At 54.0% G+C, this 20843-nt stretch overlaps 1 protein-coding gene across 1 annotated transcript; it reads left to right on the forward strand.

Annotated features, from left to right (window-relative positions):
• Positions 1–1005: 1005 nt before the first annotated feature.
• On the forward strand, positions 1006–20821 carry MMP11 (matrix metallopeptidase 11). Its single transcript, XM_069795105.1, has 8 exons — positions 1006–1151; positions 10344–10594; positions 11831–11974; positions 13007–13140; positions 15923–16170; positions 16800–17013; positions 18399–18656; positions 19593–20821. The coding sequence occupies exons 1-8, from the start codon at positions 1029–1031 to the stop codon at positions 19724–19726; spliced, it is 1506 nt and encodes a 501-aa protein (XP_069651206.1). The 5' UTR covers positions 1006–1028; the 3' UTR covers positions 19727–20821.
• The last annotated feature ends 22 nt before the right edge of the window (positions 20822–20843 follow it).

The raw sequence follows: 20843 nt of genomic DNA on the forward strand, positions 1-20843 counted from the left end.
AGTATTTACATCCTCAGTATGGTTCCCATAAAACAAAACATGAACAACTGATCACAGACAAATAAAACAGTAATACAGTCCGGGGTGTCAGGAAGCCTTACCCACTCCCTGCACACCAGCCCAGGCAGCTGGAGATCAAAGTTTTCTTATTTGCATACATTTCTTGAAACAATTTGCAGCTAAACTCTGTCTGCTGAGGGGATGCTGACACAGTCCAGGGCTTCTCCCATAGAAACAGGAACCGAGAAACCAGATCTGTACATTGCTGCCTCCATCTCCAGGTGGCTGAGCAGATGGAGGCTTTGGCATCTCCAAAATGGGGAGCCGCTCCCTTCCTTCCCCTCCCTCAGCATCCCGCGCAGGGAAAGCCTTCTTCCAAATGGTAGGCGAAGGCTGGATGCGCGCAGATGCCTTCAGCGGAGCCCTGCACGGGCAAAGCAGGGATGCGGGGACATAAAACCCAGAGATGAGCCGGGGACTGGGAGGTCTGAGAAGTTTGTGGCACCCCTAGGCGGGAGGGGTGAAAGACACCTTTTAAACCGACCCCTTCAAAGCCATCCCAACCCAGACAGAAACCGGTTGCGGGACTGGAAGCACCGACACCGGCCGTAGGTCATTCCAACCGCTGGAATATCACCCCCCCCGGGGGAGAAATCCAGGGCCGAGGGGACCTCCACAACCTGCTCCGGTGGGGGGACGGGGACCGGGTGGATGGGGACCAGGGGTGGGCAGGCGCGGGAGGGGGGTCCCGACCGGCCCGCCCCGCTCCGCCCTGCCGCCGGGGGCGGCGGGGCGGAGCGGGGCGGGCCGGTCGGGACCCCCCTCCCGCGATGCTGCCGGGCCGTGTCCCCCCCGGCCCGTACAGCCGCGGCTCGGGGAGAACAAAAGGCAGGAGCGGGAGGAGGCGCGGGGAGGAGGAGGAGGAAGAGGAGGAGGAGGAGGGCAGGCGGCCACGGAGAGGGGAAAAGGGGGGGGAGATGGAGAAATAAAAGGCTCAGCGGGGGGACACCCCCCCCCGCCTCCGCCCCATGTCCGAGCCCTCTCCGCCGCCCGGCATGGTCCGTCCGCCGCTGCCCGCCGCCGCCGCCGCTTTGCTGGCCGCCGCTTTGCTGCACTGCGCCCCCGCCGCGCCCGCCCGCCGCCACAAGCCGGTGAGTCGGGACCACCCGGGGACTCTTTCTCCGGTAATCCCCCCGATACTCTCCCCCCGAGGCTCTCCGGTACAGCTCCGAGGGGAGCATCCCCCCCCCCCCCCCCAAAAAAAAAGCCGCTCTCGGGATGCCGGTACGGGCAGCAGCGATGCGCTGCCGGGAGTCACCGGCCGGGGGACGATGTCCCGGCGGTGTGCCCCCCCACCCGGGCACCCCCCCAGCTCCTCTTGGCACGTTAGGGAAGTTTTCACAAGCGTGCTCCCTTCTGCGGAGCCAGCAAGGGAAAACCAGGGAGCGGGACGAGGAGGGTTTACGAGAGGACACGGGATCCCCCCTTCCTTTAAAGGCAGCAGAGCACTCGCTGCCTGCTAAGACCACCACCACCCCCCCCCGCATGCTGCGCTGGCAATTCCGAGAAGTGTTACGGGGAGACGAGGCTAAAGGGCTGAATCAACCGCGCAGGCAAGAGGGGAGCAGCGGAGCTCTCTTTTTTTCTTCCCCGCACATGCCTGCCAGATCCCAGCACCTGGGATGGAGCTGCCAGCAGCAGGGACGGCCGCTGCCGGAGAAGAGCAGCGGATGGCGAGGGATTTCGGGGGACGGGAGAAGACAGAGAGCTCCTTGTGCTGGGAATGTGTGCGTGCGTAATTGGGTTATTATATACATGCGCTTCGCTAGCGTGCCATAAAATAATGACAGAGTGAATGCCCAGTAGCAGCCCAAGGGGATTAGTTCAGGTTCTGCCGATGGTTTTATTATCAGCTCTGTCATCTGAGTACTTTCTAACTTGGCTGCTAAATATGCTGTGGGCTGGGACTTGGCACCGAGCAGCCTTGGCCCCCAAAGCGCTTGTATTATTCCAAAGGAAATGTCACTGCGCTTCGCTCCGCTCTGCCTCTGAGGAAGGTGAGGCCGAGCGCTCGGGCGGTGGCACTCTGCACCCCGGTTATGACACCGCTCGGCGGATTTTTCATCCCCGTCTGAACGCAGCAAGTGGCAGGCTGGGAGGGCAGAGCTCCACCTGCGTAAAGCCGGAGACCACTGGTTCCTGTGAGGATGCTGGCTGGGCTGGCGGGTGCCTCACGCTCTGCCGTGTGCAGGCTGTGAAGCTGCTGCTCCCGGAGGGACCTCCGTGGCCTCTGGTCCCGGTCTTGCTGTCAGCAAGGACCTGTGTGGGATCCCCGGGGAAAGGGGAGCCAGCCTGGGTTCTGCACCGTCTGAACTTGGGTCTGGTCCAGCTGCGACGTGCACGGTTCGTTTCCTTTTGCCGGTGCTTGCATCTGCTGACTGACTGCAGAGATTGCTGGGGCTCATCTGCATTGGCCAGTACCCCTTGAATGGGGGGAATACACCGAACTGCTGAAGAGCACAGAGTTAATGCAGGGGTCCAGGTCTGCCCAGGCTCCTGGTCCATCTAAGCCACCATCACACTCCTGAAGAAGGTCCCCCCAGTTCTCAGTCCGCTGCCCAGAGATGGTTTCTTCCTCATCCCAGGCTAATGCTCTGCATCATGAGTGCTAATACTTTCCTCTTGGCTGGAGTAACTCCAGGTGATGCTCCTACAGGTATGTTTTGTTCAGGAACACCTTGTGCTTGTGTGTTTGACCAGCCATGTGGGGCTTGGGGTTTCAGATCACTATATTTCACTCAGTCTTTGCAGAGGCAGTGGCTGCATTGGTTTGGGGTTGGAAATGGACAGATGATTTCCCATCCTTTCAAATAGCAGTTCTCTCATCCCAAATAGTTGCTCTTTTGGGTTGCTTATCTGGTGTCTAGGCTTCTGAAGGTTATTCTACTGCCTCTGAGGTAAAGCCAGCATCACGGTGGTTGCTCTTACACATGACATAAGTAAGTTGACAGCAGCGCACCCCATTCCTCTCCTGGCTAGGGTACGGATGTCAGTGCAGAATGGCTGAAGTGGAATTACTGGGCTGACAGTGGCCCACACATACCACTCTCTGCCCTCTCTAGAGAGCTCTGCCATACCATCGCATCTTCACTTCTCTGGCTACTTTAAGTCTCTCTGCACAGAGAGATGTTCCCTGTGTCTAACAGCAGCTAATTTCCTGTCTGGGAACCTTTTGCTGTCGGGTGATGAATGAGAAAGGAGCTGAGGGGCTGAACTGGGAAAAGAGACTTGCCTACAAGACAGACAACGGTGACTTCCTTGAGCTGTGCTAGTAGATGGGGTGGCCAAGGACCAGCCTAGGCGCTGCAGGATGCTGCACCGTGGCTATTTGGTGCTCCAGTAACAAGTCACAATAGCAGTAACTGAGGGGGGAGGGAATCAAGGGCTAAGATTCATTTTAAAGCCAGGCTACACAGGGCAAGTTGCAGAAGGACCTGTGTTTTTTGTAGCAAACCCTGTAGATCTCCTTCACTTTTACATTAACGCCGAAAGAAAGAAAGAAAGAGAAAACTGAGAGCAGAATACAGGCTGTGTCTGGTGTCCACTGTAAAACTTGAGAACAAAAGATCTGCAGTCCTCGGGGCAGTGCACGCGCAGACATTGAATTCCTGCATTGCTTTCGGCTCCCCTGGGAAATCAAAGTCAGTCCATTTGCTGGGAAACTCTCTCAGTGGAGAAGTGGTGGGCACCCTCCCAGCTGCCAGCATAATCCCTCGGGAGCCATATCCTGTAGCTCTCACCCTGAACCCAGCAGGTTCCCCGCTGGAAGCATGGTGCTGCCTTCCCCGCAGCCCGGGAGGTCGCCTGTCTTGCTGAGGGCTCAGGCAGCTCCCACAGGAAGGGTTTGATTTGCACTCTTTGGTTTGGCTATTTAAAAACTGCAGTGAGCGTTGGGGTAATTTTAGGCATGTTTATCCTCTGCTCTGGGAGAGACTCAAGACACATGTAAGCAGTTATTCTCCAGCGGGTTTGTTGTGTTTGTGCTTTCACATGCAATGCACATGCACACCCTGCAGTGTGGCAAGGCTTGGGGTGTGCAGCTGGCAAAGTGGACCGGGAAAGGAGAAGAGAGCAGGGAGGAGGAAAACACTTTGGGGAGGATCCCTCACTCCAGCTGATGCTGCACTTCACTTGCTTCACCCATGTGTATCCTGCCCTGGCACCTTAAGTTGGGGGCTCAGCAGAGGAAGGGTGCACTGTGTAGGTCTTGCTTAAAAAGAATCTTCCGTGGAAAAATTGTCCTGCAGAGACTTTTCACACCAGAGACGCTGTCAGCTCTTTCCTACTAATCCCAAATACACGGACAGGTAAATGAAGTGATCCTGGATATTCTTACACTGGGGATGGCTCAGCCTGTAATGTGAATGGAAGTACTGCTGAGTCTGCACATAGCTGTCCAGCAAAATGAAAAGCAGAGCACTTCAGGGATTCACTGAGGACCACAGACATGTTTTTAGAGGTTCACTGAGATCCTGGTGCAGATGAGACCCACAAGGACAGACAGGTGACCGCACCTTCTCCTTTAGTGGAATTTGGGCAGGAGAGACATCACCATCTCACAAAAGTGGCTCTGTGAAAATTAGCGAAGAGGGAAAAAACCCCCAGACATCTCCAGGACTTTGGGCAGGGGGAGAGTGCTTGTGTTGTGAGTTTGGAGATCCCAGCTTGCACGTCTGAGCAGCATATACACTCCCCGAGGGTAGAACATCCACCCATAGCTCTGGAGAAGGCTGCACTGCAGCCAGGTGGCCATACTCAGTGGGAGATATCCTGGCTGTTGTCCTTGGGCTGGGCACCGGTAGGTCATTGCTCACCTTAGTTTGGATGTAATTGCACAATGAACAAAACTTTTCAACCCCCCTTCCTCCTCTGCCTGGAGTGTGTCACATCCTAGAGCGGTTTCTTGGTTTCAAGGGAATTTCTAGGTCATCAGATTAAGGGCTCTTGAAACCTTTTGCTATCCTGGCATCCTGGGGCTTGTTTGCTTTGTAAGTACGCCTGTTTCTGGCAAACTGTTGCTTGGGTGACACCAGCAGCTTGGTTGTGGTGTTGATGGACTAGACTCACAAACTGTCACGTAATTAAAGTGTCTGATAATAAAAATAGTCCTGCAGTGTTTATTCATTTGCTTTCTCTTGTTACATCACAGCCTGGGTCTTCTCATTCTGTCTGTGGGCATAAACATTTGCAGTCCATAATGTTTTATGTTCCACGTTGCTTAGGAAAAATAAACATTTTCCTTTTTTCGTTGCCAACAACAACTACCCCTAAATATTCCGGAAACAAACTGTCAGGCCCCAGGAGGTAGTGCTTCATGGTGCCACGGAGTATGGGAAGTGAGTGGAGAGGAACCTCCAACTGTGTATGCGCGGCCAGGCACTGCGGCACCTCCCGTTTGGCCTCATTTGGCCAACGTTTGGCCTCAGCCCTTGCGTTCTCTCAGGCTCTGTCTGCAGCGGGACCAGGCTGCAGCCTAATATGAAGGACCCAGTCCTGTAGCAGAAGTATTTTGTGTAAGCAAAGAATTCATAGTTAGAGGCGTTGGGAAATTCTGCCTTTTTGGGGGAGAGGTAGGATCAATAAATCTGGTGGTTTTGCCTAGGCATTGTTTCCACCAAGTTTCCATTGTTTTCACTAGTAGTGCCTTGACCAGGAGCACGCTTAGCCCAGGGTGTGACCAGACTACAAACATAATCTGTATCTGCCATGAAATTTCGCCTGCAGCATTAGCACCTTCTCAGGCCAGCCTGCTTCTGGGACACAACCTGACTAGAGTGGAGCTGGCTCCAGTTTTACCACTAACTATCAGCTGTAGCTGCACTTTCAAATCCAACCCCTGCAAATCTATGCTGGGCTGAGAGGCAGGCTGGCCAAAAAGCCGGCCATGGTACTCTGTGCCTCAGGACAACAGTGCTGATCTCAGGCAGGAATATTGCTGCAGCCTGTTCAGGGTGTCCAGAGCCCCTGGGGGACACAGCCACCTGACAGTGGACAGAAATGGGGTGAGAGAACTGTCTTACTTGAGAACTGCAGGAGAAGGCATCTCTGCTCTCCTTCCCCATGTGTCGAACTAAGCGCAGGAGTGCTCCGAGGTGCAGGCTTGTAGCTGGGAGGAGGATAATGCTACTAGCCAAAGAGGCAGCAAACACCCGGGTCTCGACAAACACTCTGAGTAACAGAAGGAGAAAGCAGGGAGAAATGGAAAAGCAGCAATAGAAGGGAGAGGGAGGTGGGGAGAAAGCCCATGAGCTCATCCCCTAGCAGAAGAGGAAACAGCCCCCAGTGACAGGGGAAGTATCCAAGACTGATGGGATTCGCGTTGTAACTTGTCCAGTCGCTCCTGTCTGACGGGGAGAGGGGTCTTCTTTCCTTGCAGAAGCAAGCAGGAGCCCAGGTAATTAGGTACACAACAGAGGAGACAAGTTTAAGTTCAGGGCAGGCAGCAGAGGATGGACCCAGGCAGAGGAGAGCACTGGTTTTGTCAGTACCAGGCACTGGCCTCACTCTTGAGGTTATTTATACACAGCGTTGCTGATACTCCACTGTGCTGCTCCGGCTGCTTCTCCTCCTGGGAGGCTCTGGAAAGCGAGTGCTGCCCAACACAATGAGGTTAAAGATGCTCCTGGCTCCTCGGGATGGCTGGGACACTTCCTGGGATGCTTGGCTGGTGTTCATCTGGCCCCAGCAGACCCAGAAGTGATGGCTGTTGTATCACAGCACTTGAGGGCTGATAAAGCTGCGAGGAACTGAGTGGGCAGTCTGTACCTCCGCTGTGGTTTCTGCTCTCCCATGGGATCTGTCCTTTCCCTCCTGTTCCCTCTCAGCCTTTTGGTCACAAGGCTGCAGGAAGAGGCACTTTCTTTGTGAGGAGCTGTGGCCAGCCTGCAGCACAGCCCTCTTTGTGTATAGCTTTGCTCCTCTGTGCTCGTGTTGTGCAGAGATTTTGCTGCTCAGTCTCTATTGCAAAGCGCTGGCCTCTTCCCTTGGCTAAGACCTGTCTGTTCCCATGCTCAGCTGCCACCCCTGACTGCAGGTTATACTGGGAAGGGCAGTGCAAGTGGCTGCACACCCTTAGCCAGAGGCTCAGATCTGGCTCTGCACTCAGCTAGTCTGAACGCCTGCCATGGGTTGCAGGGATTTTCCTTTGCTTTTGTCTTCGGTAATCGTTTCCCCTCTGGTGGTGGGATGGGAGGAGTGGGGATACCCTGATCGGTAATTGTTTCCCCTCTGATGGTGGGATGGGAGAAGTGGGGATACCCTGTTACCCAGCAGCCAGTGCCCTCCTCATCCTCTCTTCATAGATCTGTACTAGCTTCAGCAGCAGCACAGCCCTAAGTAAACCCCTAAGCATACAGTTGGGGCATTATACCACAGCTCGGGAGAACAAAGCAGGATCTCCCCAGGAGAGGGTGGCTTCAGTGCTGCGTGGGAAGGATGCAACCTTAGCAAGGGGACACGAGAGGACACATTATCTAAGCCTTGGGAAGTGCCTGCAGCGAGGTGTGTCCAGCCAAGGAGACCGAAATCTCTAGCCTGACGTGTCTCCTGAGCATTGTTTGGCAAGTGGTTTCTGCCCGTCACATTTCCCCTTGCTGGCTGTGCCTGCAGTGGCATTTTCCAGCCCTTTCCTGCCATGGTGCTAATGTCGGTGGAGTGACGACAGGGAGAGACTCGCTGTTTGTCTAGGGGCACAGTGAGCACACGGGGCAGCAGGGCAGGTCTTGCCTCCTGCTTCCACCCAGTGCCGTTCGTAGGGTCACGCTGTATCCCCACCCAGGGCCCGGTCTCAGCAGAGGGCAGGCGGGCAGAGGCAGGGAGGCTCCTGCCTAAGGCAGGGTGGGGTTTGGATGGCTGGAAGCTGGGATTCAGGCCAGTGGCCTTGAGGTAACCAAAGAGGAGAGAGAAAACCTACCTCTGGTCTGCCTCTGAACATGGAATCCCTTGGGGCCAGAAGAAAACAGGCAGTTCCTCCTCTCTCTACTCCTGCTTGGAGGAAAGTGATAATCTCCAGTTTATGCCAGTGCCCCCAGCTGGTAAGGCAACAACTGGCCTTCCCAGGAGACCGGGGCAGGGGGGGTGTGTGTGTGTGCGCGCGCGCGCACGCGCACATAGGCAAGACAAAAAAACAGCAGCAAGCCCATCTGGGTCAGCCTCAGCCTGCTCACCTACCTGGGCAGCTACTGAGGGTTTCCCAGTGCTCCCAGTTGCACAGCAAGGGCTCTCCCCAGGGTCCATCTCTGCTCTCCCCATGTGCCTTGGAGTAGCTGTCCTGCACCTCCTGGTCCTGGGAAACCAGACACGTTCATCACCGCATGTCCTCGGGCGACAGGACCTGCCTTTGGTGGCAGTGGGTGCGCTTGAGCGCACCCAGGAGCAAGGAACCGAGTGGCCCTCCAGGCTGGGCTTTGGTGACACAGCTGCCATTATATGCTTGGCAGAGGGTCTCGTCAGGGCTGGGAGCAAGGTGTTGGCCAGGACATGAACCTTATCAGCTCCTCCTGCCAGCTGTCCCTCACAGATGCTAGTTGCCAGCTCAGGCAGGGTGTCAGGCAGCTTGCAGAGAGCTCCTCTTGGAGAGACAGGTACCTCTGACCAGGCAGGGCTCCAGCATTCAGCAAGAGCAGCCTGCTGCAGAATCCCCTGGGACAGGCCAGCTCGTACTCCATCCTTCCACTAAAACAGTGGATGGATTCTTAGTGCTATGGCTGCTGGCTTGGGTAGGCTTTGCTCTTCAGGATGTAAAATGGCTTTCTCTCTTTGCATGTGTTGATGGTGCAGTTCCTGTGGTGTGTGAAAGTGCACTGGGACACCAGGATTGGGTTGATGGTTTCTAAGGCAAAGGCTGGCAGGTGCCAAGCCACCAAGGTTGTCCGTCTGGCTGGGGAGGACAAGCCAGCAGGCTGGAGTGGTGACAGACACACGAAAAGCCGGACACCTAAACTGCACCTTGTGTGACCTCCCTTGCTCCTTTTTCCATCTGTGCATCGCTCAGAGGCACAGGGCCACTGCAGAGTTGGGAGCTCAGTAGCAGAATTAATGCCAAGGGCTTCACACTTCATTCCAGCCTGCATGAATGGGCTCATTGTAGGGAACAGAGTGGCGGCAGCACGCGGATTACACGGCATCATGGCAGCTCTGGCATCATGCCATCCTGACCTTTGTGTCCCCGGCAGGGCAGCCAGGAGAGCTGGCCTGGAAGAAGGCAGCTCTTTGCAGGGGAAGGAAGGGGACCCCTAAAGCCCTGGAGGCCTGTGGGACAGAGCCTGCCAGTCTGAGTAGAGATGCATCACTGCTGCATCTCAGCTCCTCCTGCTGCTCAAACACCTTTAAATTTGCCTGCACAGAATCAAGCAAAAAAGTCCGCATTTGGTCCTCTGGCTTGCATGGTGATGCAGGGACCAAGCGTCTCTCACCCCACATGCCTCACAGCAGGTTGGGGATTACGCTTGGGTCATGTCATGGTGGCCCCATAGTCCTCCTGTCAGGTGGGAAACCAATGGAAGGCAGCTAATTAGCGTTAATTTACATTGCCAAGAGGAACCGTGCTTTTCCAAATAAGTGTGGGAGAGCCCAGGTGATCTTATCCCCAAGCAGAGTCACAGGCGCAGTGAGGCAGGGGTGTATGGTCCTGTGCCTCACTCTGCAGAATCGGTGACCTCAGGCAGTGATAGGGGCTGCAGGGACAGTCACTGCTGCTCTCTGCCCCATGGGCTGGGCTAAGTCACCCCCCAGGCCCATGTGTCCTGCTCTCCAGCTTGTGATGTTCCCTAGCCATGCTGAGAGCCTGCCCACCACGCCAGGACAGCAAGGGGACACCATGGAAGCAACAGCAGGGAGCACAGCTGTGTGCTGGGAACTAAAGCCTTCCTCCCATTAATATCACCTCTACCCAGGGCCAGGAGGGAATAAAGGATTTGGGGCAAAGGGGGAGAATTTTCTCCCTAGTGATTTGTTTCGTTCTTGAAGGGTCTGGTTCTCATCCACTGCTTGCAAAAGCATTTCCTGCCGGCCAGCCGCCAAGGAAAAGTGGACCAAAAATAGCCCAGTGCTTAGGGGGTGCCATGGCATGACACAGTGCCTCCCAGGTGCGACCTGGCCTCAGAGCAGCAGAGCCCAGGGAACGGAGGATGTTTGTGGGGAGCAGTTAGTGCCCTAGCAGTGGGGGAACAGCCCCAGGCAGAGGAACTCACCACTGCAGGACTGCTGTGGGCAGATGTTCACCGCCCTGCATCAGGATGTCTCTTCCCAGACACTGAAGTCATGGCTTTGCTTTTCCCTTTTAGGACATGTCTCGAAAGCATCACACCTGGAAGGAGCAGAGTCCTTGGCTGTCTTCCTTGGTGAATGCTGTGGGGACCGGTGTGCCTGCCAAGGGCTTCCCGGTGGGTGCGGATGAGCAGGTGGCACGCTGGAACCCACCGCGCTGTGGCGTGCCGGACCTCCCAGTGTTGCCAGATGGCCAGAACGGGCGGAACCGGCAGAAGCGGTTTGTCCTCTCCGGTGGACGCTGGGACAAGACCGATCTCACCTACAAGTAAGAGAGGCCTGAAAACGGGAGTCAGGCTGGTTTGCTTCTCCCTCCCCAAACCTCTCAGTCTGATGTTCCCTGGAGTGCGGCACGCTGTGATGTGACCGTAAAAGCTGGAGGGCAGCCAGGGGGCAGGGGAGCCACATGCTGAACCACCAGCAGAGTCGTACCCAGCGCCTCCACATCCCCTCATGCACACCCTCCCATAAACACAGCTGCCCACCCACCCCTGCCCAAACGCATTCTGCACCGCCATTGCATCACCCCTCGCTCAGTCCCGCATCAACACCCCCGTGCACATACAATCACTTCCTTACATCAAACCCCTGACACGTGCCGAGCCGAGCCTCCAACACCAGTCCTCTCGTGCTGTACCTTTGCCCCTACAGCCACCCCGCTGTGGGCTCATCTCACAGTTTATTTTAAAAAGACCTTTTTATTCAGCTGTTATTGATGTTCCCATAAACACGACTTCAGTGTAAAGTTTTGCCCAAATCACCCCACACATTCTCAATTGCAAATCTGCTCAACAGGCTTGCGGGAGGGTTGTGCTGCCTCCCCAGTTGCCCACAGGGGCATGAGTGGAGAAGTGAGCACACTTGTATGGACCTTGACAGCATGTAAATCATTTTCTGTTTAATTAAATGCAGGAGACAGTTCCTCATAGTGTTAGGGGCCTGTAGATAACAGAAAGGCTTCTTTTTTTTTTTTTGGTAACAATGTTAAAGAAAGAAACACAGCAGAGATGAACACACACCAACACTGTTAAGGGAAAGAAAGCTCCATCTGTGGCAGACCTTACAGCCTGCTTATGTTATAGGAGGGCAGAAGAGGCAGCAGCTGCTCTGAGTGAGCCCAGGTTTCCAGGGGCAAAAAATGCAGAGATTAAGGAGGAGAAATCACATCACACCACTCCCAGGCACCTCTGTGGGGGTGGACCCACAGGAGACAGACCTGGGAAATGCTGCAGCACTTCAGGAAAACACAGATCTGCAAAGCTCTCCAGAGAGCTCACCTCTGGGCCCACCAGCCAGAGGGTTTCAATACTAATGGCATTTATCTGCTGCACATGTTGCTTGGAAGAGGGTGCCGGGGCAGTGCTTGTATGGATTGGAAACGTTCTGGTGCTGAGAGAGAGTGGCAGCCCTAGTGACATTGATCCTACAGCTAGTGTCTTCACGACAGCAGTGTCCATGGGACAGCGGCTGATGCTCTCCTCATCCAGTGTCCATTGCCTTTCAGAATTATCAGGTTCCCATGGCAACTTGTAAAAGCTAAAGTAAGAAGGACCATCGAGGAAGCTTTGAAAGTGTGGAGTGATGTGACCCCGCTGACCTTCACTGAGGTGCAGGAGGGACGGGCTGACATCGTCATCGATTTCACAAGGTGAGCATGGTGGGCAGCAGCACCCTCCTCCCAGACAGAGAAGCAACCTTCCACGCAAGACCCCAAGCCTCTAACCAGAGCAGAGAACTGCCAGCACACAAGTTAGGCACTTAAATGGAGGTTCACTTCTGCTTTCAGACACGGATGTTTTGGGGTTTGTTTTTTTTGTCAGTTGTGGGCTGCTTGGTGTAAGTGCAGCTGTTCCATGCTGGCGGTGCACAGTACTGTTACTGATCATTCATTAATTTTCCTGGTATATTTACGTTTCTCTGCCCACAGACTGTTTTCCTAAGCATTTGTTTTGACTTTCCATCTTCAGGTCCTCCATCCTGTCCCTTGACTGATCAACGTAACTGTCTGCCCAAAGACAAATACAGTTTCTTGGTTAAATGAATCTTGGCTCTTGGCCTGAAATTCACTTTTGGCAAAATACGCATGGGGGCAAAGACTTCCCTCTGCTGCGTGTTTGCACAGAACTAATAAAGGCAGTGGAGACCATCCAAGCAGTGATGCAATTTGCATGCTGTGTATTTGCCTGTGCCTCCTTCAGCTCTCTAAAGTGGCCATGTCTCTCATGGGTTACCTTCATTACTCAACAGTGGGCTTGGCTTGAGCGAGGACCTGAGGTTTTGGCTGGATTCGCTGCCGGCTGCCCCTCCGCATCCCCCCACCACTCAGCTATGTTGACTTAATCTTGGCTTGAGCAGTCATCTCCTTAATTCTTTAGGCTCCATGATCAGCTGAACAGGGGGAGGAGAGAAACATCCCTGAGAAAACGTACGAACTCCCCAGGGCTTGGCGTGACCGAGCTCTGCTTCCTCAATGCTTGGTGTGACCAAGCTCTGCTTCCTCAGAAGTGGGTTTGTGGCAATCAGAAGGGCTCCGAGCAGTTGATCTGGACTGGTGGGATGAACATGGGATGGGAGTGAGAGCTGCTGTCCCCTCGCAGTGGCTCCCCACCTTCGGCCATACAACGCTGTTCACTGGAGGTACGTGACAGTTTGTCTGAGGTGCAACGTGTCTTCCCTCCAGGTACTGGCATGGAGACAACTTGCCTTTTGATGGGCCCGGAGGAATCCTGGCACACGCATTCTTCCCCAAGACACACCGGGAGGGAGACGTCCATTTTGACTATGATGAGACCTGGACGATTGGGAACAACCTGGGTACGGTACTGTTTCAAGGGGAGCTGTGGACGCTCCAGGATGCTTATCGGTGTGCTTTGAAATTATTCCGTTGTGATGTGAACAGGGGCCCTGTAAAACTGAGAGGCAACAATCATTTTTGTGGTGTGCATTGTCGCCTCCCACCACTTACAAGCCTACTGTTAGTATTGAGGTCTTTCCTTGTCATCTTTCAGCCACATCAAAGCCAGTGTCCAGCAACCAGGACCCTGGCTGCCTGGTGGGCTCCCCCTTTGTGGGGAAAGAAAGAGAGACAGCTCCTCTGCCCAGCTATGTGCCCTGCCACTTGAGAATTGCACCCAGCATTGGCAGGAGCCATTAGAAATAAAGCAAGGGAAGGATGAAGGAAAACTGAGGCTCAAGCACCAGGTGACACGGTTGTCTTCCAAAGGACAGCCTCAGCCCCAGTCCCTGCAAGCACTGTTCACCATCTGCCCTCAAACAAGTCCATAAAGGGAAACCACCCAGGCTCCAGCTCTGTCCCCGTAGCCTGGGAATGCTCTGACCATAAACAACACCACATTGAGTCAAGACTCTTTTTTTCTTTTTTTTTCTTTTTTTTTTTTTTGCTAATAATAGATCCAAGCTGGTAGCTCTCTGCTTGGGCACTCAGGGTCTGGTGTCACAGTATCTCATGAGGTACTGCAGTACCGCCTTGGACCATCTGGATCAGTGCCCAAAGCATCAGTTTCTGCAAGACCCACCAAAATTAACCCAGGTCAGCCCCTCCTCCTCCTTCCCAGTTTATCTACAGGGACAAAGAAACAATCACAAAGCCCAAGTTAAACTGCTGCCTCTCTGAGGTTTCCCAAACATTTCGCCACGTTCAGGGCTCAGATGGGCTCCCCCAAAGTCCACGTCATTGTCAGTTGTACGCCAACTTGAGTCTCTGCGTCAGGCACAGGACCGCTATGTCTCCGACCCTGCTCATGCTGACCCAAAACAAGAACCAGAGAGCACCAGACATTTCTGCAGAAGTGTTTCTGCTCTTGAGAGAAAGGTGGGCTCTGCCATTTTTCACCATCTGTTGGGGCTGCCTGTGTTGTTGAAGAATTTCCTACATTCTCCCACAGAGACAGTGTTGGAGGCAAACCAGGAACTGAAAATGGATGCCAGTTCCCGTCAGAAACCAGCCCTATTCCATGGCCTTTTTTTCCTCCTCTACGTCTTCCATAAATAAATGTTGTAAAAGCTCTTTGCAGCTAATTGCCATTTAATATGCTGAAAAGAGCTTTACAATATAAACATGGATAAATCCTTGACTCAGCTCTCAGTGAGACGGGGAAATCCTTAGCCTCATTTTACAGACGGGAGAGCAGAAGTACAAGGAGGGCTAAGGTGTGCCCTGGGGTCACCCCAGAGCTGTGCAAGAAGCAGGACTCCATGTGGAGGACCTTCTGTGAGGGACACAGTGATGCTGCCCAGCACAGCTCCTTCAGGTGTGCTGTTGTTCACCTTCCCCAGAGAATCTGACAATAGCACAGCTGATCTGCCAACACTGGAAAGCATCGAGTGAGGAGTCTGCCAAGCTAAACAGAAGTGTCTGAAAGTTTGTCATAAATCACTGACATAGAAATCCCACTTTCTCAGCTGACCTAGATGTGTCGATTTAATTGAGTCAGTGCTGTGCAAATTCATCGCTTCAACATAAAGCTGACCAGCAGAGGAAGACAGGGGCTCACCTTCCCCTCTGCCCTTCCCAGGTGTTCCTCCCAGCTGCATCCCTCCCTGTCCCATTCCGTCCCATTCCATCCTGTCCCAGTGCTGAGAAGTGACCTGCTCCCCTGGAGCCAGCAGGGAAATCCTGCTTGGAGCAGCGAGGCTGGCTGACTCGCATCCCTGCCCTTCTCATCACTTGGGCTGCAGCTTGGAGGATTTCTGGCTGAGGGAAAGTGAATGAATACGCTGGGACTTGTCAACAACCAGCCCTGCTCAGAAGCTTTGCTGCTTAATATGCCTCTCTTCTAGCTTTCCCTGAAATTCATCAACTTCAAAAATGATCCATTGGAAGCTATACAACACCTGCCAAATGACACATTTTTGCATACTGAAATCGACTTTTCCCCCTCTCCTTTTCTAGTTGCTCCAAGGTCATGTATTCCTAAAATGTGATCTCCCATAAATCTACTTGAGTCTGGTGAAGGCGGCCCAGGCCTTGACATTGGATCATTTTTTATGGATTTATTTCTAAATGTCACCTTCTTGCTACAGTCCACACACAAGCAATAAAGGAGCTCCCTCTGCTGTCTGTGTGACAATGGCCATTAGCAAGTTTTAATCCTCACTGACACAGGTATCTTCCACAGTGGATGTGATCTAAGTGGGACCTGATATGCTGCTGCTGTAGCCAACAACTGCTGCAAGGCTGGGTGGACAAAATCTAACCTTACCACCCCGACATCTACTTCTATGGGCCAGACTTCCTCCCCGTGCAAATTTCTTCTACCCAAAAGCACACAGAAAACCCTTTTCTTCCTGATAGCTGGTGGGGTACAGAAGCCCCTGGCGACAGAATTACAAATTACCAACATGCCCAGGCTAGTACTACCTCAATGTATGAATCCACTCAGAGCGCTCCAGGAAAACCCTGGGAACAACAACCTGTGAGCACTGTAGTCAAGACAGGTTTATCTTTCCTGGCATTAAGCTCCTACAACATACCTCAATGCATTGTCAGTGGCTGATAATTGGTAGAAGTGAGCCTAGGAGGCAGACGTCCCCCGCACAAGCAGGCAAAAGCATCTTCCATCTTTTCCCTTTGCAGGCACTGACCTTCTCCAAGTGGCTGCTCATGAGTTTGGCCACGTCCTGGGCCTGCAGCACACAGCTGTCTCCAAGTCACTAATGTCTCCTTTCTACATCTTCCGCTACCCACTAAGCCTGAGTGAGGATGACAAGCAAGGTATCCAGTACCTCTATGGGAAACCCAAACTGGATCCCGACCCAACCCCAACTCAGCCAGCAGAGCCACCCCAGCCAGACCTTGAAACAAATGAGATCACCAACGTGGAGGTGAGTCAACAGCTTGTCCGTGTCCTCCTCTAACACCACGGCTGGGACTGTCCTCACCAGGAGGCCAGCAGCAGGCTTACACATGGTTTGGTGTCTGTGCCTTCCAACGCACGCTGCTGAGCCCAGGTCTGGACCCCATGGCTGGCACTGCCAGCCAGCCTGGGATGTGCGGGGAGGGGATCTTTGGGCAGCACATACCCAACCAAAACTAGCTGAAAGCAGGACAGTTGCATTAGCGACCCACAGAGTTTTGCAGCCCTGGAGCTGTTTGGCCAGGCCATGCCTGAAGCGAGTGCTGTAGATGCCAGAGGGCAGGGGATCCTGCTGTTGAAACCTCCTTCTGCCTAACCATGCCTGGGAGGTCTTCTTCCGAGCAGTGTCCCTTAGGAACGGGCTGGATTTAAACAGCATTTAGGAAAAGATTCTGCTGCCAGGAGCAGAGGGTGTTAGCAGGCTTTGCTGATGAGACATCAGGAGGATGTATGGCCCTTCTGTGGGCTCAAAGTGAGGGTGGCCAAATGCGGTGCAGGGTAAAGGCCTGGGCGCAGGGACTTCTCGTCTGTCGAACCCAGCCTGGGTAAGGGGGGGCTCCCACAAGTCCAAGCACCTGACCGACCGTGCTTTGGCAGTCTGTGCAGCCTGATGCCTGCAACACAGCTTTCGAAGCCGCGTCCACCATCCGAGGGGAGCTGTTCTTCTTCAAGTCCCGCTATGTGTGGCGGCTCCGAGCTGGAAAGCTGCAGGATGGCTACCCAGCCCTGGCCTCCCGCCACTGGCAGGGGATCCCCAGCTCTGTCGATGCCACCTTCGAGGACCCTCTGGGCAATATCTGGTTTTTCCAAGGTAAGAGCTGGACTGGGATCAGACAGCTCGGAAATGCGTCTTCTTTACTGAAGGGTATTCAGGACCCAACAAGTTCCTGGGAGAAAAAACCTTCTGGGCATCCTCAGCAATCCAGTGATCCTTGCTATTTGTTTCTTTCTCTGTTTAGTCTAAACTTTTTAGCAGATATTGGGGAGGAAGAGAGAAGGAGGGGTCACTTTTATTTTAGACACAGCCATGATATGCCATTCTCCTCCTCTGGAACACAAACACTTGTTTTGAGCCTCTGCCCTGGCAATGCTGCAGAGGAGGAGGAAGGAAACACTCGCTCCATCTCCCCAGCTGTCCTTGGAAGCACTGCGCCAGAAGACAGCCCCAGATGCTTTCACAGGTTGTGAAACTCCTGAGCCTGTGCCCCTGAGGCCCTGCTCAGGGGATGGACAGCATCTTCTCTGCACCTCCGAGGCCTGGATGCAGAGCTTCAGTAGTACCCCCAGACTGAGTGAGCCTACAGGGGGCTTGTGTGCAGAGCCAGGCAACCTCCTGCCACCACGGGGATTAAAAACCAGTCACCCACAGGGAGCCAAACCTCCTCCTGGCCACTTCTGGAGTTCAAGACCAGCCACAACCCCTGTTTCAGCTCCACTGTTTTCCTTAGTGCTCTTTCCAAGTGTAAATTTAGTAGTGGGGATGCAGAATGACGTGGGTGCTCAGCTGCCTTGCGTGTGCATGCCCCGTCTGCGTGCTGTGAGACCGAGTACCAGAAAGCACACCACGTGGCTCTGCAGGCAGTGTTCCTGCATAAACAGATTACTTAGCACCTGACCTGCACACTAGGACTTACAGTGCTAAAATTGGCAGGCTCCTACCATGAGTTAAAATGAGATAAGGGGAAAGTATTACATGCCGTAGGCTAATTAGAGAGATTCCCATTTTAATCTAATCTGGAAATATGCTTCCAGTCTCTGTTTCAGCTTGGCAATTTCTTCCTCATTTCTGTAGCTTGCTCCTTTACAGCCACATGCCCCCTTTATGCCTGTGCATGCCCACATATGTTCTCCTCCAAGCGCTGAGTTTGCAGGGCAGAGGCTGCATCCTCCAGCCAAGTCTTTTATTATACCTTTCACAAATAGGAGAAAAGACATCTGCTAAAATGGTCCTCCTCGTCCCACCACTGACACCCTCCAGGTTGGACCGAGGTGGGAAGTCAACTCCTTGCACTGATGGCACTTTGGGCACCCATCAGTGACAGTGTCTGTGACACTGGTGGGGTTTTTGCCTCTCAGGCGCAGCTTTCCCTAGGAACTCTGCCAAGGCACCAGCTGCAGTTGTGCAGTTCACTGCCAAATTATCAGACACCAAAAAAGCTTCTGACCCCTTGTCTCCCTTTTCTGTCTCCTTGCCAGATTCTCAGTACTGGATTTATGATGGTGAGAGACGGGTATCTGGTCCCACCCCGACTGTGGAGCTGGGACTCCCTGCATCCCCTGTGCAGGCAGCTCTGGTGTGGGGGGCTGAGAAGAACAAGATCTACATCTTCAGTGGGGGCAACTACTGGCGCTTCAACCCTCACACCCGCCAGGTGGACAACATCTACCCCCGCACCATGGCTGACTGGCGCGGCGTCCCTCCGGAGATAGACGCGGCTTTTCAGGATGAGTTTGGTCAGTGCTGCAGGGACGTGGCCTGCTCTAGGGTGGGTGCTTAGGCTGACACCACTGCCCAGCTGGAAGAACTGGGCAGATTTAGACATTTGGTAGTAGCGGACGCTTCCCAGCCGCAGCACATGCCATATAGTGCAGAGAGAAAGGGGCAGCTCCCTCCAGTGGGTAGAGAACTGAGGCTTCTCCCATAAAAGTGAGAATTTTTATCATTATTCATTGCGACAATCAACACTTAAGTATCTGATAGAAAGAATTCAAACTTCTGACCAAGAAATGGACAGAGTCTAGCCAGCTGTTACCTCTCCTGACATAGAAAGTGACGAGAAGACAGCAGAAACGATGCCCACGCTTTAGCCTAGACAGCTGTCCTGAATGAACAGGCCGCTTTTGGTATTGCCTAGTCCTCCCAGATGTGCCCCATGCTGAAGACAGTATGGTAGTGCCACAGAAACACTGGGGACAGCCAGCATGCTTGGGATGACAGGTGTGGTCACGACCTCTTTCTTCCCAAAGGATGCAGTGGCATGGCTTCCCGCTGCTTCCAGAGCCTAAATCCCAGGGCAGCTTCCCCACAGTAACAGATGGTCTGCAGCAGGTCTTCACAAGCTCCCTGTCATAGGCCCTGTTCAGCTTCTAGACGTCCTCTGCCCTCACAGGGCCAGGTCACTACATGGGTACAGCATACTTAAAACCACCAGGCATATAAAATAAAATCCATCCTGTTTTTTCTCCCATCAACACCAAAACAGTGTGAAAGAACAGTCAGTGTAAGCCACAAGCCTGGGTTCAATGAAAATAATCTAGCAGCATCTCCTGCCTCTTCCAGGCTCTCTTTTGGTACTGCACATGCTGCAGCGTCAGCTAGACAAAATGCTAGGAAAGAGCTCTGAGCTGCACGAACCCTGCCTCTTCTAACCCTTCCTCTCTCACCCACAGGTTTTGCCTACTTCCTGAGAGGTCGAGATTACTGGAAGTTTGACCCAGTCCAGGTGAAAGTGCTGGAGGGCTACCCACGCCAGATCAGCCAGGACTTCTTCAGCTGTACACCTTCCTCCAACTCCTTCAGATGAGGGGGATGCCTGTGTCCTCCACGCTCCCCTTTCATCGCCCTTACCTCCAGCAGCCACACAGAGGGTTCCCTCTGCCATTCCTGGCTTCCTTCCAGGCTCAGCATCTGACACAACAGGTGTCTGTCATAACAAGTGACAAAGTTTGCTCCTGTCCAGTTCCAGCAGCCCCAGCTTCAGTTGTTATCAATGTAAAAGCATCTGCCATCTTCTTTGCAGGCAAGAGCGGCCACTAAACACTTAACGTGGCCACGCTCTTCTAGCAATAGCATCCCAAAAGCCATCAAGCCAGCCTGGATCGGGATCACGCTCTCCTAATTAACGCGGACCCCATCCTGTAGAACTGATCCGATGGCATTTCCTATGTTTACATAGCTCACAACAGCAGCCCTTTGCTGCTCCAGACGTTGGCCTTGGAGGAGGGCTTCCACCGAGACGCCTCCCTTAGCCTTAGCCAGGGGCTTTGAAGGACACCGACTGTACCTGCGGAGGAACGCAGACGTGCGGCTGCTGCCAGGGTCACTTCACCAGGGCTGCCGCGGTGACTGCCAGGGCCCTGCCACAGCCCTACTCCCGGTTTTATGTTGCATCACTAGTACGCCTTAGGATTTTATACCGATTTGTACATAGACAAGGGGCCCCCTTCCTTCCACGGTGCTGGGTGCCAGTGCTGGACGCTGCCCCGTCGCTCCCTGTGCTCATACCGAGTCAGGTTCCCCATCCTGGGTTGCTCACGACTGCACTGATCGGTCTCGTACCAGTGTTCCCAGTCCGCCCGGACACCCAGGGCTGGCGGCTGACACCGTACAGCCCCACTCCAGCTCTTTGCACAGTCTCGTTGCTACATCACCTTATACCAAAAAAAACCCCTAAACCAAACCCAAAACCAAACCCCAAAGGGGCTGCGGCCGATTTCTTCCCTTTTCACCCGCCGACCCACCCGCGCCCCTCGCCGTTCCCCGACCCGGGTGACCGGTTGGAGACAGCGAGCGGGGCCGCGGGGGGGGTGACCTGTACCCCAGGCCCCGGGGGTCTCGGTGCCGGCCCCTCCCCACGAACGCCGCTGTAAATGTTTGTAGAGCCTGTACAGCCCCCCTGTACGAGTACTCTCTGTATTTAT

Source organism: Haliaeetus albicilla, chromosome 10 (genome assembly GCF_947461875.1).
Source record: "Haliaeetus albicilla chromosome 10, bHalAlb1.1, whole genome shotgun sequence".
Lineage (NCBI taxonomy): Eukaryota > Metazoa > Chordata > Aves > Accipitriformes > Accipitridae > Haliaeetus > Haliaeetus albicilla.